General features: G+C 42.5%; 1 protein-coding gene across 1 annotated transcript in view; it reads right to left on the bottom strand.

Annotated features, from left to right (window-relative positions):
- The window catches only part of LOC141167058 (complement C3-like), a 101,469-nt gene extending 83,318 nt beyond the window's left edge, over positions 1-18,151 (bottom strand). Inside the window, exons 1-4 of the mRNA XM_073654385.1 lie at positions 18,001-18,151; positions 17,075-17,267; positions 3,232-3,394; positions 563-633 (exon numbers count right to left, since the gene is read on the bottom strand). Of these exons, the coding sequence (XP_073510486.1) occupies positions 563-633; positions 3,232-3,394; positions 17,075-17,267; positions 18,001-18,095 (522 nt within the window). The 5' untranslated portion in view covers positions 18,096-18,151. The remainder of the gene's footprint in view (positions 1-562; positions 634-3,231; positions 3,395-17,074; positions 17,268-18,000) is intronic.
- Positions 18,152-18,619: the final 468 nt, after the last annotated feature.

The following is an 18,619-nucleotide window of genomic DNA, read 5'->3' as shown; positions in this document are numbered from 1 at the left end:
AATACAATGTTTTCGTAACTTTTTATTGCATTTTTTTTTGTGGGTGGCGTAACGACTGAGGATATCGCAGAGGAAGCCCAGACTACAGCCTAGACAATGCTCTGTGAGCTCCAGGAAATAGATTTACGACTCTGATGTGACTGTAGACAATGGTAGCAAACCCTCAGCTGAGATTTTACACCTGCGATAAATATCAAAAAAAAAAAAAAATGGAAAGTTATGAACGTGCTCCAAAACTTCTCGAGGCTATGTGAGCACCAGGTTTGGGCATAAAAATCATCGAATGTTGAAACAAGTTGCCTGAACTAAAAAGTTTTACACTAAATAATACTTTAAAAAGGAAGTAATAAAAAAAGAGCATTTTGGTGCAAGTCGGGGAAGGTTTAGTCTCCTGGATTTCAGGCAATCACAAATTTGGCACAATGGACTTCCCCGCACTTTTTTTGGGCTGACGTATGAAACTCCGTTCTTGAGGAACTTTAGGACGATGTATTGTGAATGGCTGCCGAGTTAGATACTTTCAGCCGGAAATGTTTCGATAAAGAGGATTTCTCAATCTCACCGTGAACTCCACATCCACCGTGCGAGTGTCGGGCTCCAGCGAGAGGCCAGTGATGAAGAGGCGAAACAGAACTAGAGGAGACGAGAGAAGACGAGGACGTCAGCGTGAAGAGCAGAAGGAGTCACAATACTGTATATGTCTTCTCCAAATCTGGAGGAACATTGGAAATACTTTGGCTCGATTGTGGATTGAAATCTCCTACTCTCCACTCACATCCAAGATGGTTATACTCCAGTCACATCCAAAGCTATATGGCTTATACACTGGTCACATCCAAAGCTAAACAGATTACATTCCACTCCCAACCAGTCACATAGACTTCAGCTTATCTCCAGTCTGGGTTGATGGTCGCACAGTGGGACATAAGTTGTTTCTTACATATACATAATGACAACTTAGCACAGGGCCATATTGAGAGGGGGCAGGCGGGGGGATTTTCCCCGAGAGCAGCTGACAAAGGGGGTGCTGTCGGGCCACCTGATATGGTGGTCTGAGGTGTCTCCAAGGTATCTGCATTTTGCCGACACCCCGTAGTGGGATCTGGCCATTCTCTGGGCTAGCAGTCAAGCTGACAACATTAACCCCTTCGTGAACGGAGCATTTTCCTTTTTTGCGTTTTCGTTTTTTTTGCTCCCCTTCTTCCCAGAGCCATAACTTTTTTTTTATTTTTAGGTCAATATGGCCATGTGAGGGCTTATTTTTTGTGGGACAGGTTGTATTTTTGAACGACAACACTAGTTTTACCGTATCATGTACTGGAAAACGGGAAAAAAATTTCCAAGTGTGGTGAAATTGCAAAAAAAAGTGTTGTTGTTTTTTTATTACCACGTTCACTAAATGCTAAAACTGACCTGCCATTATTATTCTCCAGGTCATTACGAGTTCGTAGACACCAAACATGTATAGGTTCTTCTTTATTTAATTGGTAAAAAATTTTTTCAAAGTTTGCTTAAAAAAAAAAGGGGTGATTTAAGCTTTTATATATTTTTGATTTTTTTATATTTTTTATATTTTTAAAAACATTTTTTTTTACTTTTTGCAAGCTTCAATAGTCTCCATGGGAGACTGGAAGCTGCGATCATCAGATCGCCTGTGTGTAGCAGAATTGCTCTCTTGCTATGGGCGTTGACCACTAGGCGGTGCTCATAGCAATCTGGCAGTGACAACCACAGGGGTCTGCTGCAGATCCCGGGTTATCATGCTGCTCCACCCATCAGCAACCCCGGCCGTCACATGATCACTGGTCGCTGATGGGTGGGGCCAATGATGCGCTTCCCGGAAGCGCGAGTTAAGTGGCGCTGTCAGAGATTGACAGCGGCATTTAGCTGGCTGACAGCCGCGGGTGGCTGTTGCGGGCACATGTCAGCTGTATAGATCAGCTGACATGTGCCGGGAAAGGTGCGGGCTCAGCGCCAGAGCCTGCACCAAACAGGGGGATCTGACGTGGGGAGTACTATTACGCTCCACGTCAGAATGGGGTTAAATTTTACTCGCATGTTTCAGGCGCAAGTACAATTGAAGCCCTGACCGCCGGCACTTCTGGGTCAGGGCAATGTCAGCAGTGTGATCAGATCATCTGATCATACTGTAGGCGTCGCTCTTTGGTGGAGCATTGGTGCGGTGAATGAAAGTCGGTAGTGTAATCACTCCAATGGATATAATATTATGCATTCTTGTAAGGGGACAGTATGGGGGGCAAACATTTGGGGACACAGTATGGATGATGGAAATATGTGAAGAAACAGTATGGTGAGCGGGGGTGGGTAATGTGTTAGGATGAGGAGCGTGTGGAGGGAATGTTTGAGGAGACAGTATGTGAGTGGGGGGATATATGAGGAGGCAGTATGGGGAGCGCGTTGGGGAAATGTGTGAGGAGACAGTATGGAAAGTGAGATTTATGAAGAGACAGTATGGGCGTGAGTGGTGGGGTGTTGTGTTAGGAGACAGTATGGGAAGTGGGGGGACATATGAGGAGACAGTATGGGGAGCGTGTGGGGAAAACATATGAGGAGACAGCATGGGAAGCATGGGGGAATGTGTGAGGAGACAGTATGTGAGTGGGGGGATATATGAGGAGGCAGTATGGAGAGCGGGTTGGGGAAATGTGTGAGGAGACAGTATAGAAAGTGAGATTTATGAAGAGACAGTATGGGCGTGAGTGGTGGGGTGTTGTGTTAGGAGACAGTATGGGAAGTGGGGGGACATATGAGGAGACAGTATGGGGAAAATATATGAGGAGACAGCATGGGAAGCATGGGGGAATGTGTGAGGAGACAGTATGTGAAGTGGGGGGATGTATGAGGAGGCAGTATGGGGAGCGCGTTGGGGAATTGTGTAAGGAGACAGTATGGAAAGTGGGATTTATTAAGAGACAGTATGGGCGTGAGTGAGAAGAATCCGGACAGCATACAGTGCGTGCGATGTGAGGATTCAGAAGTCTGCAGTCACATGGAGTGACTGTACATTTTCATAACAAACATCTGACTTAGTGCCCCCTCATATAAAGAGTCGTCAATAACCAGAGCCAGGAGAGCGCCCTCTCACCACCAGTGCCAGTATGATGCCATGCATTGCACTGATTAAATCCTGAAACCAAAGTATTTACAAAATTAAACAGCAGTGCGGTGTCTCCTAACCAGGACCTCAACACGTGGCCACCTGCACCTCACCTGTAGACCCCGGGGTGTAGATGGGCTTGTCAGTCTGTATAAAGATGTATCCAGTGTGGAATGACAGCTGCACAACTTTGTTGAGACTGCACTTGTCTGACCTCACTGACACCGCGACAAAATTAAACTTCTTTTGCTCCTTCTGAAAATGTGTACCGGAAATCTAAGAAGATAAAATGACAGGAACACATTATACAGTACAAGAGGATTTCTCTAAACCTGCAGAACATCGGCAAAATTCCATAATACTATAATAAATGATATTATTACATAAGAAACAGTATTATAGTAGTTATATTCTTGTGCATAGGAGCAGTATTATAGTAGTTATATTCTTGTACATAGGGGGCAGTATTATAGTAGTTATATACTTGTACATACGAGCAGTATTATAGTAGTTATATTCTTGTACATAGGAGCGGTATTATAGTAGTTATATTCTTGTACATAGGGGGCAGTATTATAGTAGTTATATTCTTGTACATAGGAGCAGTATCATAGTAGTTATATTCTTGTACATAGGGGGCAGTATTATAGTAGTTATATTCTTGTACATAGGAACAATATTATAGTAGTTATATTCTTGTACATACGAGCAGTATTATAGTAGTTATATTCTTGTACATAGGAGCGGTATTATAGTAGTTATATTCTTGTACATAGGGGGCAGTATTATAGTAGTTATATTCTTGTACATAGGAGCAGTATCATAGTAGTTATATTCTTGTACATAGGGGGCAGTATTATAGTAGTTATATTCTTGTACATAGGGGGCAGTATTATAGTAGTTATATACTTGTACATACGAGCAGTATTATAGTAGTTATATTCTTGTACATAGGAGCGGTATTATAGTAGTTATATTCTTGTACATAGGGGGCAGTATTATAGTAGTTATATTCTTGTACATAGGAGCAGTATCATAGTAGTTATATTCTTGTACATAGGGGGCAGTATTATAGTAGTTATATTCTTGTACATACGAACAATAGTATAGTAGTTATATTCTTGTACATACGAGCAGTATTATAGTAGTTATATTCTTGTACATAGGAGCGGTATTATAGTAGTTATATTCTTGTTCATAGGAGCGGTATCATAGTAGTTATATTCTTGTACATAGGGGGCAGTATTATAGTAGTTATATTCTTGTACATAGGGGGCAGTATTATAGTAGTTATATTCTTGTACATAGGAACAGTATTATAGTAGTTATATTCTTGTGCATAGGGGCAGTATTATAGTAGTTATATTCTTGTACATAGGAGCAGTATTATAGTAGTTATATTCTTGTACATAGGGGGGCAGTATTATAGTAGTTATATTCTTGTACATAGGGGTAGTATTATAGTAGTCATATTCTTGCACATAGGGGGCAGTATTATAGTAGTTATATTCTTGTACATAGGAGCAGTATTATAGTAGTTATATTCTTGTACATAGGAGCAGTATTATAGTAGTTATATTCTTGTACATAGGGGGGCAGTATTATAGTAGTTATATTCTTGTACATAGGGGCAGTATTATAGTAGTTATATTCTTGTACATAGGGGGCAGTATTATAGTAGTTATATTCTTGTACATAGGGGGCAGTATTATAGTAGTTATATTCTTGTACATAGGAGCAGTATTATAGTAGTTATATTCTTGTACATAGGGGGCAGTTTTATAGAAGTTATATTCTTGTACATAGGAGCAGTATTATAGTAGTTATATTCTTGTACATAGGAGCAGTATTATAGTAGTTATATTCTTGTACATAGGAACAGTATTATAGTAGTTATATTCTTGTACATAGGGGGCAGTATTATAGTAGTTATATTCTTGTACATAGGAACAGTATTATAGTAGTTATATTCTTGTACATAGGAACAGTATTATAGTAGTTATATTCTTGTACATAGGAGCAGTATCATAGTAGTTATATTCTTGTACATAGGGGGGCAGTATTATAGTAGTTATATTCTTGTACATAGTGGGCAGTATTATAGTAGTTATATTCTTGTACATAGGGGACAGTATTATAGTAGTTATATTCTTGTACATAGGGGGCAGTATTATAGTAGTTATATTCTTGTACATAGGATCAGTATTATAGTAGTTATATTCTTGTGCATAGGGGCAGTATTATAGTAGTTATATTCTTGTACATAGGGGGCAGTATTATAGTAGTTATATTCTTGTACATAGGGGGCAGTATTATAGTAGTTATATTCTTGTACATAGGGGGCAGTAGTATAGACGTTATATTCTTGCACATAGGAGCAGTATCATAGTAGTTATATTCTTGTACATAGGGGACAGTATTATAGTAGTTATATTCTTGTACATAGGGGACAGTATTATAGTAGTTATATTCTTGTACATAGGGAGCAGTATTATAGTAGTTATATTCTTGTACATAGGGGGCAGTATTATAGAAGTTATATTCTTGTACATAGGAGCAGTATTATAGTAGTTATATTCTTGTACATAGAGGCAGTATTATAGTAGTTATATTCTTGTACATAGGAGCAGTATTATAGTAGTTATATTCTTGTACATAGGAGCAGTATTATAGTAGTTATATTCTTGTACATAGGAGCAGTATTATAGTAGTTATATTCTTGTACATAGGAGCAGTATTATAGTACGTATATTCTTGTACATAGGAGCAGTATCACAGTAGTTATATTCTTGTACATAGGAGCAGTATTATAGTAGTTATATTCTTGTACATAGGAGCAGTATTATAGTAGTTATATTCTTGTACATAGGGGGCAATTTTTATTAGTAAAAAACAAACAGTACATATTACAATACAATCCGATCAAAAAACAAAAGCAAAACCATAATCATTCAACAGAAACAAAAACAATAAAAAACTAATAACATAAAAATATTACAGTAGAATTAGCTCAAGTCCATTGCTCTCGAAATAGGGCGAGAGGAAAAAAAAAAAAAAATGAATGATTAACCAACAAAAATTGATTTGTTATTGTATATCAACATTAATCCATGTGTACATTCCTCCATAATGTTTTGGTTTTACCATTTTTCCTGATCTCTAGACATTTTATACACCTCAATTCAGACAGGATCAGGCTCACGGCTGCGGTATGATGGAAGGGTTCACTGCTGATGGAGACGCGGATTCTCGTATGCCAGTGATAGTATTTTATGACTGTTATTATCAGATACATGGTCCCCCGGTCAATGTTACTTACAGTAGATGGGACACCATAGATGATATCTGGGTATTTTAGGGTCAGCAATCTTGGGACTTTTAACTTACAAGATATTTCCTCCCATATTTTCCTCCCGCCCCAGCACTCCGTTAAAAAATGTGCCATTGTCTCTTCTTGCTGACAGCCCAGGGGACACATTCGATCTGACACACTAAGGTACTTAAGGTTACCCCGAACATATAGTCTTCCATGTAGCGACAGCCAGGCGATGTCAAAAAACTTAGCTGGGAGTCTCGCTGCATTGAGAAACCTCAGACTTTCCAGCAAGGTGGTAGTTGTGCAGTCTCTCAGTGCAGGCTGCACACAAAAGAAAGTCCGGCATATCCTGACATACAGGTCCTTCCTGGTCTTATTCTCAATTTCATACTTCTCTGCTCCCCACTTCTTCAGACACCTGAGACCATATTCCAGATACTGGGGGAGGTGGTCACCTGTCCATCTCCTCCTCTTGAGACTGCCGCCTCGCACCCAAGACTCTGCAAAAGGCAATATCCAATCCCTGACACTATTTACCCACAGGGCACTTGAGTCCAGGTTACCAAAATTAACTTTCAGAAACATGGAGTCAAAGAAGACCCTCGGATTTAGCATATCCAGCCCACCCTCTCTCCGCTGCAGGTAAGTAATCCCTCTTTTTACTGGGTTCAACCTATTCCCCCACAAGAGCTGGAAGAACAGGCTGAGGAGCCTCGCCGAGAAAGATTCTGGCAAAGGAAAAATGACAGAGATGTACAAGAAGACGGGAACCAAGTAAGTCTTCAACATAGCGACCCTCTCTCTGTAGGTCAGCCTCCAGTTCTTCCATCGCTGAACCTTTGCATTTCCGGTTTCCAATTTCTCTTCCCAATTTAGCTTGCCATTATCATCCCTCCCAAATTTAACCCCTAGGATCTTAATATGGGTGGAGGCTTTGGCAAACTGTGGCAGATCAAAGCCTGGTTCAGAATCCAATGTCCACAGAGCTTGACTCTTTTCCAGATTGACCAGAGACCCAGAGGCCTCCGAGTAGCTTCTGATTGCCGCCGATAACATCCGCACCTCATGAGGATCAGATATCACCAACGTCACATCATCCGCGTAGGCGACAACAGTCAGAGGCAAGCAGTGGGGGACCGGCACTCCCTGAAAGTCACACTCCTGTAGTGACCTCAAAAAAGGGTCTATGGCAAAAAACATACAGGAGCGGACTGAGCGGGCAGCCCTGTCTTACCCCTGCCTCAACTCCAAAAGTATCACCCTGCCAACCATTAATCAGAGGAAAGCTCACCGCCTCTCTATACAAAGTCTTCAGCCAATCCACGAATTGTCCCGGAACACCGTACTTTGACAAAGTGGCCCACAGATAATCGTGATCAACCCTGTCAAAGGCTTTAGCCTAGTCCAGACTGACAACATATCTCCCACACCGCAGAGCTTTACATCTCTCAAACATCTCCCGTATCGAGATGACTGCTCCAGAGATATTCCGCCCTTTTACTGTGCCAAACTGAGAGCCTGCCAACAGTGCCGGGGACAAACAAACTAACCTAGAAAACAGGATCTTTGCCAGAATCTTCCTGTCTACATTCAAGAGGGCAATCGGCCTCCAGTTCTTGATGTCGCTTGGCTCTTTACCTTTAGACAGGAGAATTAACGAAGACACTCATGGATGGAGGCATCAGGTGATTTTCTAGACAATTTTTGGAAACATCCACAAGAATTGGAGCCAGGAGGTCTCTGAATTTCTTATAGAATTCTGCTGTTAAACCATCTGGACCTGGTGCCTTCTTCAGATGTAACTTATTAATGGCCTCCTTAACTTCCTGCACCGTTAATTCTGCTGTCAAAGGAGAAAAGTCCAGATCGTTAGTGTCAGGCATTGGAGTTGCCTCCAAGAATTGAGCCATCTTGTCTTTATCCAAAACTTTCCTCTGAAACAAGTCAGTATAATAAGATCTCACGACCCCCAGGATACCCTCCCGAGATTCCTGCAATACGCCCTGGGAGTTGGTGAGACCTGTGACCAATTTATTAGCCACCCGCTCCCGGCAATTCTCAAAGGGATCAGGTGCCCCCAAGGTCCCATAATCCCGCTCAAGAACCAGGGAGGTATACCTGCTGTACTGATACTGCCTTATCTCAGATTTCAGCCGGTCAATCCTCTTTTTGTCATCCCCGCCCGCCGAATAGAGTGACTCCAATTCCTTACGCAGTCTTAGGTACTGGCTGTACTTGTTCCTCCCTTTATTAACTGAGTCTCTTCAAGAGGGATCTGATATCATCCTTGACGTCCTCCCACCAGTCGGCCATGTTGTCATAGAAATCTACCCTCTGTAAATGACCCTGAAAAAGGAAGTGGACACAACTCCGAACATGCATGTCATCCAGGAGGCTGGAGTTTAGCTTCCACAACCCTCTACCGATGTCAGGACGGTTAGTGGCCCCCAGGCAGAAACACAAGGCAAGGTGATCAGAGAAAGGAACGGTTTTCTCACTGATGGCACTCACAACTTCAGTAGGACTCACAAAAGCCAAATCTATCCTACTACTTCTGTTGGAACATGAGTAAGTAAATTTTGGCGTCCGACCTCTTTGCGTAAAAGCGTCAGTCAGTCCGGTCTGCAAAATTATGTTTTTTAAGACTTTGCCATCACTGGTCACTGTCCTGCCTGAGATACTGTCACCAGATGTCATTATGGCATTAAAGTCACTCGCCATCACCACCGGGAGAGAGGTGAAGAGATATGACTTCACATTATTGAACAGCTGGATCCTGTCAGTCACTGTCTGAGGCCCATAGATGTTAATAAGCCGGAGCCGTCTACCCTGAACAGTGACTTCCAGGACCAGACACCTTCCCATAACCACCTCCGTCATTCTATGTAAAGTCACATTATTGGTGTTAAACAGGATAGCGACCCCGGCATAAGGCTCCACAGCCAGTGACCAGAATGATGGACCAGATCTCCATTCCCTCTCAGCCTCTCTCATAAGCCCCAGAGATGTCAATCTTGTTTCCTGTAGGAAAAAGACATCTGCATCAAGGTATCTCAGATGGTCATACACCGCATGTCTCGTCCTCCTCACCTTAATGCTGTTCACATTACTTGATGTAAATTTTAGGGAAAATCCGGCCATAAGAACACAGTATAAGAGGAGCAGAGAAGTAGAACCCGTCATCATAACTCAGAGGTGTTCTGTCCACTACTGGTCTCCATGTCTGACGCTACATTAGAGTCTATAGGTAAGGGCTTCCGCTTTGTAGGCGGAGGGTCCTCTGTTTCCCTCTCACACTCGGCCTCTATTCTTTTCAATTCCTGATCAAAATCTCCATCTGACTCAGATAGAACTTCATATCTGTTAGATACGACCATCACACCAACACCACTGCTGACTTTTTTCTTGGCTTTATGGTCAGCATCATATTGTTCCTCGGGTTTACGGGAGGACGCGTCTTTTTTCCTCCTTTTGGTCTGCTTGCTGTTACCATTATCAGGTAGAGATGGTGATACAGATGTGCAGGCCTCTTGGGGCGGCTGGCCTTGAAGGACAACCTCCATGCTCCCCTGTGCACCCTCTTCACACTGCTGCTCTGGTGTTACATGGTCTGACCCTTGGTGGACCTCTAATCTAGTGAGTATCTCCCCTGACATTAAGGCCTCCTCCTCCTGAGCCTCTGCTCCTACCACCAAATCCTCATCAGGAAAGTCCCTGCAGATGTTATGCCAAGCATCGGGACAGTCCTTGTGAGGGTGGCCGATCTTCCCACACAGGTTACACCTTATATTCTGGCAGTCTGCAGCTACATGGCCGACTTCCCCGCATAGACTGCACTTGACCACAGTACAGGAATTTGCCAGGTGACCCGCTTTGCCACATTTAAAACACTTACGAGGCTGCCCAGGATAGAAGCAAACACCTTTCTCCCGCCCAATGAAGAAGGAGTTGGGTAAGTGGGCAGTGACATTGTTACACTGGCGCAGCTTCACCAGGACCTTCCACCCTCCCGTCCAGATACCATCAACGTCACGATTCTTGGTGAGGTCAGAGACGAGGTCACAATGCCTCCGGAGCCACACCACAATGTCCTGCGGGGGAACAGCCTCATTTCAGAAGATGATATTTACAGTGACTGTATCTGGCCTGGAAATGGGAACAAAGATAAATTTGTTCCATCCATCCGTGTCCCTGAACTTAGGGAAATTAGCCCAGAATCTGTCCAGATCAGGCATGATTTTAAAACTGACATCATATCCCTGTCTGTCTGGTAGATTAATCACTGCCAAGATATTTAATGGCGGAAACCCCATCTGACGACACAGGAGCTCCCTGACCACAAACCTCCTGTCCGGCAGATCCTCCTTGAGACCTCTATGCTTAAATCGCACCACGTTCCTTCTTTTGAAGGCCTGGCCGGTATAGTTGGTGCCAGAGGTGAAGGACGGAGCACCACTGCTCCAGGCATTACTGTGGGGAACCTGCAGGGTCACACTGGGCTGACTAACAGGGGGAGGGTCCGCTGCAGGGGGACCTGTCACCTCTTGTGCATTAGGTATCAAAGGGGGAAAATCACACACATTATTATCAACCACAATATCTTTATGAGGCAATGTGACATCCACCGCAGACTGCGAGCCCCCTCCAGCCTCAGAGCCCATGGGTACAGTGTGGTCATCCCCAGCCTGTGCATCAGCATTAGGGCTGTGCTGTGCACCATCAATACACACAGTCATACATGCAATGTCCTGCTCTTGTGTTGAGCATTCTGGGACTTGTAGTGCCTCTGCTGGATTCTGAGGTACATGTTGCTGCTCAGGCTCAGCTACAGTCTGCTGCTGCTGCAGTATTTGTCCCTCCTGGAAACAGAAACGTGCAGCTTGTAACACAGGTCGTGTCTGCTGCTTCAGGGGTTCATCCTGTACAGTCTCAGAGGTCCTGGACTCCACAACAAAGTCCTGCTTGTGAGAGGTGAACCGCTCCCGGTTTCTGTAGGTCTCTGCCAGGGGCCTCATCCTCTCCAGGATACAGTCTATGTCCCTGACCACATTCGCCAGCTCCACACCCAGTGAGTAAAGTCTCTGGTCACACATAGCATTACTGTCAGGATTAGCAGCCTTCAGTTTATAGATCACATCAATCTCCATTTGCAGCATTTGTCTTTGCTGCTGTAACTCACCCATCTTCTTTACCAGGCCAGGTATCTCCTCTGCCAGCTGCAGCTCGGGTGCACGCGCCGTCTCCATCTGAGGCTTGGACAATGGCTCTGGGTTTTTGAACACAGAGGTCTCCTTTGGTTTTACCACAGATGACTTTATGTTTCCACTGCTGGCTCCGGGCTCCACAGCACTCTTATTGCTGCCACTCGCCTGTGCCCTTGTGCGTCCTGAGCGCGCCATGCCGGTCACCGTGTCTTGCTGCTGCAGGTTTTCTTGCAATGTCTGCCTCTCCAGAGATGTCCGTCTCTGCCTGTGTGGAGGAGTGAGCTGCACACCTGAGGCCGGTGATGGGAGCTGCACACCTGAGGCCGGTGATGGGAGCTGCACACCTGAGGCCGGTGATGGGAGCTGCACACCTGAGGCCGGTGATGGGAGCTGCACACCTGAGGCCAGTGATGGGAGCTGCCTCACCTTCTCTGCACCAGGCTGCCTCTGTTTGCTGACAGAAGATTCCTTTGGGGAATTACTTGGTTTTGGACTTTGCTGCATTTCTTTACTTACTGACAGTTTCACTTCAGGTTTCTTTGCTGTAACTGGAGCTGCTGTTCCTTCCATAACTTTACTCACATTCACTCGGCTTTCTTCCTTCTTGGAAACAGTGGAGCTTTGGCTTGTTGCTTTGCATTGCTTAACGATGACTCTGGGATTTGTATTCCCATTAGAAGAAGCCTGGGAGTAGTCTCCCAGTGTAGGCCGGGAAGCCTGGGCCTTGCTTGGGGAGCTTCCCCGCCCAGGGTGGCCCCTCCCCGGGCTTGCTCCAGACATCAGGAGAGCTACTCAGACACGTCCTCACAGCTAGGAGGCAGTATTATAGTAGTTATATTATTGTACAAAGGGGCATTATTATAGTAGTTCTATTCCTGTACATAGGAGCAGTATTATAGTAGTTATATTCTTGTACATAGGGGCAGTATTATAGTAATTATATTCTTGTTTACCGGGGGCAGAATTATAGTAGTTATATTCTTGTACATAGGGGGCAGTATTATAGTAGTTATATTCTTGTACATAGGGAGCAGTATTATAGTAGTTATATTCTTGTACATAGGGGGCAGTATTATAGTAGTTATATTCTTGTACATAGGAGCAGTATTATAGTAGTTATATTCTTGTACATAGGGAGCAGTATTATAGTAGTTATATTCTTATACATAGGGGGCAGTATTATAGTAGTTATATTCTTGTGCATAGGAGCAGTATTATAGTAGTTATATTCTTGTACATAGGGGCAGTATTATAGTAGTTATATTCTTGTACATAGGAGCAGTATTATAGTAGTTATATTCTTGTACATAGGGGGCAGTATTATAGTAGTTATATTCTTGTACATAGGAGCAGTATTATAGTAGTTATATTCTTGTACATAGGAGCAGTATTATAGTAGTTATATTCTCTTTTTCCGGGGACAGTATTATAGCAGTTATATTCTTGTACATAGGAGGCAGTATTATAGCAGTTATATTCTTGTACATAGGGAGCAGTATTATAGTAGTTATATTCTTATACATAGGAGCAGTATTATAGTAGTTATATTCTTGTACATAGGAGCAGTATTATAGTAGTTATATTCTTGTACATAGGGGCAGTATTATGCTAGATATATTCTTGTACATAGGGACCTGTAGTATAGTAGTTATATTCCTGTACATAGGAGGCAGTTTTATAGTAGTTATATTCTTGTACATAGGGGCAGTATTATAGTAATTATATTCTTGTTTACCGGGGGCAGTATTATAGTAGTTATATTCTTGTACATAGGGGCAGTATTATAGTAGTTATATCCTTGTACATAGGGGCAGTATTATAGTAGTTATATTCTTTTTTTACCGGGGACAGTATTATTGTAGTTATGTTCTTGTACATTGGGGGCAGTATTATAGCAGTTATATTGTTGTGCATAGGAGCAGTATTATAGCAGTTATATTCTTGTACATAGGGGTAGTATTATAGTAGTTATATTCTTTTTTACCAGGGACAGTATTATTGTAGTTATATTCTTGTACATAGGAGCAGAATTATAGTAGTTATATTCCTGTACATAGGGGCAGTATTATAGTAGCTATATTCCTGTACATAGGGAGCTGTATTATAGTAGTTATATTCTTGTACATAGGGAGCAGTGTTATAGTAGTTATATTCTTGCAGATAGGGGGCAGTATTATAGTGGTTATATCCTTGTACATAGGGGTAGTATTATAGTAGTTATATTCTTGTACATAGGGGCAATATTATAGTAGTTATATTCTTGTACAAAGGGAGCAGTGTTATAATAGTTAAATTATTGTATATAGGGATCAGTGTTATAGTAGTTATATTCTTGTACATAGGGGGCAGTATTATAGCAGTTATATTCTTGTACATAGGGACCAGTATTACAGTAGTTATATTCTTGTACATAGGAGCAGTATTATAGTAGTTATATTCTTGTACATAGGAGCAGTATTCTAGTAGTTATATTCTTGTACATAGGAGCAGTATTATAGTAGTTATATACTGGTACATAGGGGCAGTATTATAGTAGTTATATTCTTGTACATACGGGCAGTATTATGCTAGTTATATTCCTGTACATAGGGGCAGTATTATAGTAGTTATATTCTTGTACATACAGGCAGTATTATGCTAGTTATATTCCTGTACATAGGGGCAGTATTATAGTAGTTATATTCCTGTACATAGGGGCAGTATTATAGTAGTTATATTCTTGTACATAGGGGCAGTATTATAGTAGTTATATTCTTGTACATAGGGGACAGTATTATAATAGTTATATTCTTGTACATAGGGAGCAGTATTATAGTAGTTATATTCTTGTACATAGAGGCAGTATTTTAGTAGTTATATTCTTGTACGCAGGGAGCAGTATTATAGTAGTTATATCCTTGTACATAGGGGCAGTAGTATAGTAGTTATATTTTTGTACATAGGAGCAGTATTATAGTAGTTATATTCTTGTACATAGGGGCAGTATTATAGTAGTTATATTCTTGTACTTAGGGAGCAGTGTTATAGTAGTTATATTCCTGTACATAGGGGCAGTATTATATTAGTTATATTCTTGTACATAGGGGCAGTATTATAGTAGTTATATTCTTGTACATAGGGGCAGTATTATAGTAAGTATATTCTTGTACATAGGAGCAGTATTATAGTAGTTATATTCTTGTACATAGGAGCAGTATTATAGTAGTTATATTCTTGTACATAGGGGCAGTATTATAGTAGTTATATTCTTTTACATAGGAGCAGTATTATAGCAGTTACATTGATGTGCATAGGAGCAGTATTATAGTAGTTATATTCTTGTACATAGGGGCAGTATTATAGTAGTTATATTCTTTTTTATTGGGGACAGTATTATAGTAGTTGTAGTGCCGGCGTCCCTGCCCTCTGCTAGGCAGGGACGCTGTTCCCCTCACCTCTCTGCTCCGTGCCCGGCGTCCTCCTCCCGCTCTGCTGGCAGCGCGCGCTCCTTCCCGGCCACTGTGCTTAGGGCGCGCGCGCGCGCTCTCCCTCCCTCTTAAAGGGGCCGCGCGCGCCGTCCTAAGGAGTCCCCGGCCAATGGCCGGAGGACTTCACCATATATAAGGCACCTCCTCCAAAATGGAGGTGCCCGAGCAATGTTGTTGCACTGTTCACTACTCTGCTTCAGCCCTCAGGTCCCGTTGCCAGTTACCTGCCAGATACCTGCCAGATTCCTGCCAGCTTGCTGTCTTATTCCTGCCTGATTATCTGCTACCTGCCTGCTAGTCTGAGGTCCGACGGTCTGCCTTCCAACTCCTGTCAGTCTGTCTATGGACCAGCTTGCCTGCTCACCTGGGAGCACACATCTGCTACCTGCCTGCTAGCCTACCTGGAGGCTCCGCCGTCACGTGCTGTGACCACCTGCCTGTCCAGTGACTCCTGCCCGCTCACCTGGGAGCGCTCATCTGCCGTCTGTCTGTTGGTCTTCCTGGAGGCTCCGCCGTCATATGCTGTGACCACCCGTTCATCCAAAGACTCTCGCCTGCTCACCTGGGAGCTCACGTCTATCATCAGCCGCCACAGGTCGTACCAACCCTTTACCCAGAGACTGCCCCGGTCACTTGCCGTGACCATCTGCCCGTTCATCCAGAGACTGCCCCGGTCACTTGCCGTGACCATCTGCCCGTTCATTCAGAGACTGCCCCGGTCACTTGCCGTGACCATCTGCCCGTTCATCCAGAGACTGCCCCGGTCACTTGCCGTGACCTCCAGCCCGTTCACTCAGAGACTGTCCCGGTCACCTGCTGTGACTTCCTGCCCGTCTTCCCTGGTCGCCACCCGCTCCCTTACAAGGACTGCCCCCTTGTATAGTAGCTCAGAGGTTCCGCCTCCCAGACCCGTTACAGTAGTTATATTCTTGTACATAGGAGCTGTATTATAGCAGTTATATTCTTGTACATAGGGGCAGTATTATAGTAGTTATATTCTTGTACATAGCGGGGCAGTATTATAGTAGTTATATTCTTTTTTACCGGGGACAGTATTATAGTAGTTATATTCTTGTACATAGGAGCAGTTTTATAGTAGTTATATTCTTGTACATAGTGGCAGTATTATAGTAGTTATATTTTTGTACATAGGGGCAGTTTTATAGTAGTTATATTCTTGTACCTAGGGAGCTGTATTATAGTAGTTATATTCTTGTACAGAGGGGCAGTATTATAGTAGTTATATTGTTGTACATAGGGGCAGTATTATAGTAGTTATATTCTTGTTTACCGGGGACAGTATTAGAGTAGTTATATTCTTGTACATAGGGGGGCAGTATTATAGTGGTTATATCATTGTACATAGGGGCAGTATTATATTAGTTATATTCTTGTACATAGGGGCAGTATTATAGTAATTATATTCTTGTACATAGGAGCAGTATTATAGCAGTTATATTGTTGTGCATAGGAGCAGTATTATAGTAGTTATATTCTTTTACATAGGAGCAGTATTATAGCAGTTATATTGTTGTGCATAGGAGCAGTATTATAGTAGTTATATTCTTGTACATAGGGGGCAGTATTATAGTAGTTATATTATTTTTTATCGGGGACAGTATTATAGTAGTTATATTCTTGTACATAGGAGCTGTATTATAGCAGTTATATTGTTGTACATAGGAGCAGTATTATAGTGATTATATTCCTGTACATAGTGGGCAGTATTATTGTAGTTATATTCTTGTACATAGGAGCAGTATTATAGTAGTTATACTCCTGTACATAGGGAGCTGTATTATAGTAGTTATATTCTTGTACATAGGGGCAGTATTATAGTAGTTATATTCTTGTTTACTGTTGGCAGTATCAGTATCATTGTATATAAAGCATATCATCTATTCTCCAATCTCAGACAATGAAGACATCTTCTACAGGTGACGGCTCCGCAGCCGTCTTATCTTCTCACCTTTATGTTTACTTTCTCTAGGAAGCCATTAGCGCTGTTTAAAGCAATCTTGGTCCTGGCTAATTCTAGCGTCTTCTGAGGAAAGTCTTGGACGGTGATTTCTGCCTCAAAGGGACTTTTCTGTAGCTGAGCATCTAACACGATGGTCTCCTCCACCTCCACGCGCAGGAAGCTGGGAATGATCAGGGCACATCTGTCGGCAGAGACGGACCATCATTGGCAGTTTTGTTGGACTCATGGACTTTTTATTTTCACACATAATAATATAATATGATCATCCCTCTCCCAGGCATTCAGCTTTCCCCCGTTATAGATGGAAATATACATTTCCTACTTCTCACTCTTCTACTGTATATCCATATTATTATATTAATTATACGGTTTTATTGATGGATTTTCCCAATATTTTGACGATTTTGGCGCCTGCAGGGAGATAAACGGGTAAACAAGTTCCCTGGAATAGATCTGTTTTTCTACCGTTTTGGGTTGACACATTGCTATACCCTCCCCCTCCCCCAGGGTTCAGTCCTGGGTCCATCTCGGGGGTCAGAAGAGGGAACTCTCATTAATAGTTCTATGTGTCAATCAGGTTTTTTTATACATATTTCAAAGGAATAAATAATTAATAAAATTGCAGAAAATGTCATCATGTCCTGTGGAGAGCAGTGTATGGGAGTATTTCGTATATGCGGTATGGTGATAATATATGGACTCTGTGCGGTATTATTTAAGTGCAGGATTTGGCAATATTATCTTTTTGTGAAGTTGGTGGATGGTCCCGGGACTGGGGGCTCAATAAATTATAATGAATAAATTTAATATTACAACCCCCAACATTTCCCAACCACTGGACATGACCATATGAAATACATAGATACTACAACTCCCAGCATGACCCGACGAGTAGTTAGAATTGTGTTACTCACGGTGGTTGAGCGTAGGTTACAGTCAGGCAGGTGAGGAGCGCGAGGTACAGGACTGCTCTCCCCATCATCCGGCCGGACTCTGTGCCGATCTTCATTCAGGGAGGTTTATCTGGGATTACACTCATTAATCAGTAACTGGGAGGAAAGCCAAAATCTGAGAAAAGTACAAAATTGTGCAACACTAACTAAACACACAGGGGCAGCGAGAAAGTGTGTGCCCCCTCCTGATTACTGGCACAAAGAGAGAGAAAAAAGGCAAAAAGAAATCCCAAAATCCATTAAATACCAAAAAAAAAAATTAAAAAACATCACAAAATGCAAAATGTCAAAAATCCAAAAACAAATATTACAAACTCCAAGGAAAAAAAAACATCTCAAAATCCACAAAATAACAATGTCTGTGAGACAGATAGTGACCCCATATAATAGAGTCAGGCAGATAGTGACCCGATATAATAGAGTCAGGCAGATAGTGACCCCATAAAATAGAGTCAGGCAGATAGTGACCCCATATAATAGAGTCAGGCAGATAGTGACCCCATATAATAGAGTCAGGCAGATAGTGACCCGATATAATAGAGTCAGGCAGATAGTGACCCGATATAATAGAGTCAGGCAG

This window comes from Phyllobates terribilis, unplaced genomic scaffold, assembly GCF_046119375.1.
Source record: "Phyllobates terribilis strain yellow unplaced genomic scaffold, ASM4611937v1 Scaffold_11__3_contigs__length_659146591, whole genome shotgun sequence".
NCBI classification, from domain to species: Eukaryota; Metazoa; Chordata; class Amphibia; order Anura; family Dendrobatidae; genus Phyllobates; species Phyllobates terribilis.
Note: the sequence above shows the minus strand (reverse complement) of the source record. Positions and strands in the feature narration are given on the sequence as shown.